This window comes from Malania oleifera, chromosome 3, assembly GCF_029873635.1.
Source record: "Malania oleifera isolate guangnan ecotype guangnan chromosome 3, ASM2987363v1, whole genome shotgun sequence".
NCBI lineage: Eukaryota > Viridiplantae > Streptophyta > Magnoliopsida > Santalales > Ximeniaceae > Malania > Malania oleifera.
In genome coordinates this window covers 118691801-118699970 of record NC_080419.1, presented here as the reverse complement: position 1 = coordinate 118699970, position 8170 = coordinate 118691801, and the positions used below count along the sequence as shown (strand labels likewise).

General features: G+C 33.2%; 1 protein-coding gene across 1 annotated transcript; it reads right to left on the bottom strand.

Moving 5' to 3' along the window:
* Positions 1 to 604: 604 nt before the first annotated feature.
* LOC131150845 (protein IQ-DOMAIN 6) lies at positions 605 to 3639 on the bottom strand. The gene is made up of 5 exons (XM_058101866.1): positions 3281 to 3639; positions 2927 to 3169; positions 1839 to 2066; positions 1581 to 1694; positions 605 to 1511 (listed from the first exon to the last, which is right to left on the bottom strand). The coding sequence occupies exons 1-5, from the start codon at positions 3344 to 3346 to the stop codon at positions 807 to 809; spliced, it is 1356 nt and encodes a 451-aa protein (XP_057957849.1). The 5' UTR covers positions 3347 to 3639; the 3' UTR covers positions 605 to 806.
* Positions 3640 to 8170: the final 4531 nt, after the last annotated feature.

The following is an 8170-nucleotide window of genomic DNA, read 5'->3' as shown; positions in this document are numbered from 1 at the left end:
ATAATAAAAAATGAATTTCCTTCTCATATTTCTTTTCTTTTTTCACCAAAATCTAGAACCTAAAAGGACTTTTACTAAGCACAAATTTCAGATATGGACTATTTGGAACTTCGAAAATATTAGGAAAAGGAAAGAAAAATAAAAATAATTTTACTTTTTTATATTTAGTTATCAAGAAAAATTAGAAAAAATAAAAAATATACTAAATCAATTAACAAAATTTTAATTTACTCATCCTTAATATTTAAATTTTTAATTAAGCTAGAATATTTTTATTTTTGCTTTTAATGATATTTGATATAAAAAAGAAAATATAATAAAAAAATAAATTCACTTCTTATTGTTATTTTCTTTCCTTTCCCACAAATCTTGAATCCAAGCTGGTCCGTTAGGAATATAGGCCTTTTTTTGGTTTAAAAAATTTTCAACCAGCACCAATCATTGGAAAAGCGGGCCCATTCTTCAAAAGTTTCTGACTTTACTCATATTATAGTGGCCTTCGCTGCACATTATTTGACTTTTATGCCAAGGAGTACATAATTGTCAACGTTTCATGCTATTACCAGTCCCCATATTATAGTTCATCCAAATAAAGGTATGGAAGTAGAAATAAATGTGACAAAGATTACCTCAAACTATTTTACAAAATGAAAGAACAGTGGCCTTTTAACTTACACATTACACCTCATTAGCCCATTTGGATCTCACAGCACAGATCAATGGCCTATGAACTTACAACAAATACTTCATAAATGATGGGAGACAACAAATTGTTGAACTCTGCAACAACAAAACTCAGTTCAAGCTCAATCATAGAAGGAGTTCTCCATCTCCTTCCTCATTGAATTCTTGTCTGACCTACTTGGCAAGCAAAGAGACTTGGAGAAATTAAGAGAAGGATCAGACCCACAGCTGCTTTTGGTGTCAGCATTTGAGAATGCTGCTGCCTTCTTCAGAAACTGGAACTCATCCATGGACTGCCTCTGAGCTCTCTGTGATAAGTAACTGGAAGTTCTCTGTTTTGCCTTTGTAGACTCTGTCAGGTTCATGTAGTTTGGCCTACTATTGCTGCTATCCTCTGTTCTATCCGAGGCCAAAAGCGTGTTTCCAGAAGCTGGGGTTGTTGATGTGCACATTGAAGATGAAGCTGAGCTCTCATCGTACATGAATTCAGAACTTGGACTTGAAGATGAGCGCGTAACTTGTGCAGTCAGGGGAGGCCTTGCAGAAATCCTGGTGGTGACATTGTTCTTCCTGACTTTCACCCTGCCTGCTTCCAAAGATTTCGATCGATTGTCTGTTGCAGAATCTGTGCAGTTTTTCGGAGGGGGAGGAGTGATATCTGAGGAATCGGTGTGCACTCGTTCCATTAGCCGATTCTCCCATGGCTTTGCTGCCATCCAGCGTTCTAACCAACTCCATCCCCAGCTGTTCTTATCAAGCTCATGATTCTTGAGAGGAGACACTGAGATATTGGATCGACAGCTTGAATTCTGGTTGGATCTCCATTGCTGAAAAGAAGAATTCGTATCAAATCACACTGATTTGTAAGAAATATGAAATTTTTGGATTCTCTTTACCTTTTGAGCTAGAGAGTATGCAATTGCTCTCTCTCTCTTGAAAGCCCCCTCTTGCCTCATTTGTAGCTTTGCCTTGACTTCCTCCAGTGTTCCCCTGCTATCACACCACCCTTCCTGAAAAAACCCAGATCAAGGATTCAAAAATGTCCTCATAAGAATAATTGAAGTACTTGGATGTTTAAATCCTCCTAGAGATTCAGAATTAACGTAAACAATGAATCAACATAAATGCCAACATTTTTTCATGGTTCTCTGTACCTCAGCTTCTTTTAAGAGCTCAGCCTGGCTCCGATGTTCATCAATCAACTTCTGCACAGCCTGTCCTTCAATGGACATTCGCACACGGCGAGCCCTAACGCGAGCTTGAACTCGAACCAGTGCCTGCATGCACCTCAGGGTCACAGCAGCCTGTTTCCTGACCTGCCGTCCTCTGACAAGAGCTTGAAGCCTCACCACTCCCTTTAAGGCCCTTAAAGCCCTTCTTGCCTGTATCAATCACACAAGACCCTCAAAACAATATGCTCAAAACAATGCCACATTTTTTAAACAAAATTAAATAGGCAAGTTGGTATGTGATCAACTGGGCAATCAGAAGTCCATAGTCGTAATGAGCAAAATGGGTACCATAATTTTAGGCAATAAATATAGTAACTAGTGGATGGAAGGTTTGATGTTGGTGGTTGCAGATAGAACAGCTGTTTCTGCACTGCATGGACCATGATGTGTTCATAACATGCAGCAAGTTTCCAATAAAGATCTAAAATTCAACCATTTGGATCTGGAGATTCTTAGTTCTGGAACACATGTCTGTTTGTTCTCCTTGCTATGTCACCAAAGAATGGGCTAGATCCTATCCCATAGTACACTAATCCGAGATTGTAATTTGTAAGAAACAGCCGAAGCCCTTGTACATCAAGATCTAGACTTCTTTAGTTTGTGAGATTATATGATTTAGATTCCTAGCATGAAAACTGAGGATGGATGGAGCTTAGCTCCCCTTTCTATTTTTAGCAGTTCAGATTAAGTCCTTGGCTTGTTACCCTGCATAGATCTATTGACTAGCCTTGAAACTTGATCTCCATTTTTTTGATAAGAGAAAGAAGGAAAAGCAGGGAAAATGAATTCAATTGTGAACTTTGTGCTATATATTGCTTTTGCAGTTTTTTTAAAAATAAAATATCAAAAGTTCAATTTGGCCAGGCTCATTGAACAGAATATTTTGTACTCTCGGTTCCTATATGGGTAATAACTGGGTTTTCAAATTAAAAATTTTCATCATCCTCTATTCGCACATTTTCTGGGCATCCAAACAGACAGAAAATGGAAGAAACAGAGAAGCCAGTTACCAGAAAGCCCCGAAATGCCGTTTGAATCCGAATGGCAGCCCATTCTTGCCTCACCGCCCTGAAATCCTTAGGATGTGCTCTGACCACAGTAGCTACGGCAGCTGTAAAAGCATCTGTCACCGAAGAAGAATCCGATCCCTCCGACGCAGCCCTTCGGTTTCCTTTAAAACCCTTCCACGACCCGATATCCCCCGACGAGCTCCTCCACAGCTTCCATTTCTTGCCCTTGCTCCCCACCTTCTCCTACCAAATAAAAAAAAAAAAATCAGAATGTGAGTTCACCAGAACACTCCTAAAGCTCAGTTTCAAATTAACACAAGAAAATCTAGTTCTTCAGCAGAAATTGAAGCTTACATGGTCTTCCTTCTCGGGCTTCTTGAGCCCAATCAGAGATTTCACCCACTTCCCAGAAGCACCCATGAGCTCTTTCTTCACCAGAACAACCAAGACGCACCCTGATTCTCACAGAAACAGCAATGGAGAGAGAGAGAGAGAGAGGGAGGGAGGTTGGGGATGTGGTGGTTTTCGTGGGGAGGTGGGTTGGGGGTCGTGCTCTGTTCTGCTCTGCTTTGTCCCATGTCTGGTATTTGAAATTCAAAAAATAACGGACAATAATTGTAAGCCCGCCCGATTCGTTTGACTACTATGCCAATTTTGCCCCTGCGGTCGGCAGACAATGACGCAGATGCCCCTGCTACTTTCGCAAAATTCGTGAAAAGGTCCGACTCGTTTCGGGAGTAGATTGAAAAAACCAAAAGCAAGCCGACAAAATCCCCGAAGCGTGTGCAGCGGTGATCTGGTGCGGGAAGCACCACCTGGGCCCGCGTGCACTGGCCACCTCCTAGCCACTTGTTCTCTGTGGGCCCACCGTTGACCCCACCTGGATTGTGAATCTTCTTGTCATTGGATTCCATTACCTTTTTTCTTACCTTCTTTGGTTTCTACTTAATTTAATATTATTTTATTTTTAAATGTTTTTACTATTTTTCAGCTTTTAATTGGGTAAGCATATAAATTTATCTTAGTTTTAAAATATTGAAGGAAGGGAGAGATAAATTTAATGTGAACTCTCTTAAGAAGAACCAAAAGATAATATGTTAATGAAATATTTTTTAAATTAAAAAAATAAATACTTTATTACTATGTTTGGAAGTTTTTAAATATTTAATTTAAATTTAAATGGATACGCTCAAATTTTAATATAATTTTATATTATATGTTAATACCAATTCAAATTTAAGATTTCTCCAAACATAGGATTTTGGTTTTAAATTAATATTAATAAATTTTTAAACAAATCTATTTTTACATGAAAAATTACATTGTGTATCATGTTGGACCTACTTGCTATTAAATTTTAATGCTGCATTTGGGGGCACAAATTTCGAGTCTTTAATTTGGATTTTGGTGGATTTAGATAAATTTTAATATAAATTTGTACTATATCAAATTCAAACTCCTACAAATTCAAATCCAAAATCCCTCCCAAACATAGGGACATGTATTGGTTTTGTAATTTTTGACCATGAATAATAAAATTCTTTGGATTTTTAAATCAATCTTAAGTATAAATTGAAATTTTGATTTTAATTATAAATTCAGTAAAATAAATTTTTAAAAATAAATTTAAAGCTCTCTTATATATATACCATGAATACAAATCTCAAATTTTCAACGTCCATTTGGGTAAATGTTTTTTCTTGGAGAAAGGAAAGAACGAAAAATAAGGAAGAGACTTATTTTTCTTTATATTTTTATTTTTTATTAAATACTATTAAAAATAAGATTTTATTTTAATATGACTAAGAATTTAAAAAAATAAAATATTAATGATATGTAAAATCAAAATTTTGCTCATATATTTCTTATATTTTTTATTTTCTTACTGACTTTCTTTGATAACCCCAAACATAAAAAAATATAAATTCCTTCCTAAACTGTATTGTTTGGATAAGATTTAATCTTTCATAATCACTTAAAATTAAATTTTCAAATTTGAAGAATACATGTTAGCTTTAAACATAGATCCTTTAAAAAAAAATCAAACATTTTTAATTACTTAAAAATTTAAGCTACTCAAAATTATAAAAAAAATAAATATTTTAATAATATTTTTCCATCCACTATTTAATAATTCTTCTTTAGTAAAATTAAATTTGATAATTAAGCATTAATAAATTCATTTTTCTCTTTTATAAAAAAGACAAGTATATATATATATATATATATATATATATGTGTGTGTGTGTGTGTGTGTGTGTGTGTGTGGGGATGGGAGATGGGGTCATCTTAGAAATACAACAATTAATGGGGAATTTTGGTGAATAAAAAACAATATTTCGAATGAAGGGTTATAAATTAATCTGATGGGCGGGCGCCAGTTGTTGTGTCCCTGCATGCATTCATTTAAATATTCCAAAATTAGATTAATAATTTTGTCATATTGTAATATGACCCTTACTTTACCAGAATTTTTTCAGAGAGCACCCTGCACCGACAGGTCGTGTCTCCCCAATTCCTGTCCACAAGTTCATCATAGAGAGTCTAAATTTATGGATGAATGTGGATCACTTTTATATCCGTCATACTTATAACACAGTTTGAGTGAGAGAGAGAGAGAGAGAGAGAGAGAGGCGAAAGGGCAAAAAGATATTTCACCATCGTGAGTTTGACACAAAAATAAAAATAAAAATTTCAAAAACACAGGCCTTCCCAAAAAAAAGAATACAAATTTTAAAAGACAATGATTTCCTTTAAAATTTGACAAAAATTTCTTTCCTAATATTTGATTTTTGGGATACTTATACCCTTCAAAAGCATTGTATTTTTATAAAATATTAGGGAGATTTCTGTCTCTTTGATAAATTTCAAGGGGGGTTTGTGAAAATTTTAAAATCTTAACACAGATGTTTGAAATTTTTAAAATTAGAGAGGTTCTAAATTTGAATTTGTATTAAATTTGGATAAGATGTAATATCAATTTGTATTGAAATTTAATTAAATTTAGTCATATCCAAATTTAAGGTTCGAAATTTACGCTTCCATACACTATCTGAGGGAGGTTAGTGTAATTTTGCTAAACTTCAAAGGAGGTTAGTGTTGAAAATTTCACTTGTTAGAGCTTGTCCCATATTAGAAAATTTGAGTGGATGATGGGTGCTTATATACATGATTGATCCCAATATCCAATAAACTTAAACTTTTGGATCAAGTTGGTGTTCAGTCACTCATATATATCAAGCCTACCCATGAGCTCCTCTGATCCTAACAGTCAATGTGTTTTCCTCTATGCAAAAATTAATGGCTAGCTAGCAAGCCAAGACATTTTAGACTTAAATTTATATCCAAAGTTGATGAATTAGAACAGATGTGTCAATGAACGGGTGCCAATATTTTTATACTTCGGTTTGATCCTATTTGGATGGATCTGAGCTTCCTAGATTGGAGTTATGGATCATTAAAACAAAAAATGAACACGATTTTTAAATTCTACCCATCTAATCGTACGAGCTTGATTTTAAATGAAATACGTAATTAACATAAAACTGCATGGAATTTTATACAAATTGAGATTTAAGATTTAAAATTTTTATCGCAAACAAAAGATTTTTTAGTTGCATTGATTTTGATGAAATTTAATATCATTTTGTATTATTTTTATTCAAATAAATACAAAATTACAAACCCTAATGTAAATTTGAAATTTGAACTCCGAGGCCTCAGGCATGTCTCTCTTTAGTTATAGAAAATAGTTTTCTAATTTTCAGCCTTCTGAAACTTTCTAAGAATACCATTATTTGTGTACAAAAATTGAAAACTAATTATTAATTATTATTATTTTTTTAAAAACCTGTACATAAAAAATGAAAAGTATTGTAATATTTTATAATTTTTGTAAGATTAAAAGAAAAGAATATTTTTACAACTAAACATTTATGGCTCTCATTTAAATTCATATTTTTAAAACTGATTTACTCATTTACCCAATCCCTTATACTAACTTAAACATCAAAGGACTTTCTCAGGGCACACCCTTTGGTCACCTTTGTTTGCAAGAAATATCTAGACACCCATTGACAGTTCTTGTTAGTGTATTTTAATATTATTAATTTATATATGGAATTTTGGAATAAGACATGAATCTTGGATTGAAAAATGCATCTATATTTAGATAAGCTTTTAATCCATATATCTCATTAATCCAACACTTATTTCTCTAAGTCTACCTTGATTTTAGGTATGAACCTAATTTAATTTAGATACATCTTATTTATTAGGTGCATGAGTAATGAAACACTTAGTGTACTCATAAATAAATCCTTAATTTCTACAAACCAACGACTTCACATCATTCTCATCATCTTCGAGCCTCAAGAGTTTAAAAACCAAAGAAAGGTATTCTTTTGCCGAGCTTTGGACTCTTTTGTTTTCTGCAGAATTGTAAGGAGTCATATGATTCAAATCAAATTGTTGTATATAGGAGAGATAAGTCAACTGGAGATTTGCTGCACCAATTTGTGGGCTAAGCCGAAAAACTAGAAAGGGTTTGAATTTCCTTAAAAGGGAGTGAGATATCTATGTCTCACCTTATTGCAAATCATATTTGTATTTGTTTTAAGTTTATTTTTTTGTTATATTTATATTAAATTTTCTAACAATTTTTAGGTGAAAGTGTTGGAGATCTCAACATGCCCTTTGGGTTTAAAGGAGTTCACTTTAAGAGATGGATTCAAATGAGATCAAGCACCAAAAGATGGAATCCAACGAGGTAAGTTAAATAAGTCGCTTTATAATTTAAAACAAATTCCAAAATAATGGCATGAAATGTAGTAACCGGGAAAAATATATATATATATATATAATAATAATAAAATAATAAAATAAAATAAATTAATTAAATTAACAAGTAAAATGAATAGTATGATAAGGAACAAATATATATATATATATATATATATATAAATATTAAAGCATGTATATATATATATATATGTGTGTGTGTGTGTGTATATATATATATATATATACATAAAGTATAAAAGCTTCTTCAAGAAGCTACACTTTAATAAATGTTTACTATTATATATATATATATATAATAACACAAGCTTCTTTAAGAAGCTTTGAGTTCATTCTCTCTCTCTCTCTCTCTTCTCCCTCTCTCCTACGACTCTCTCTCTCTTCGATTCCGGGCTACTTTTACGCCGGATCGACAAACCGAAGCCACCACGACGCTCCTGGCGA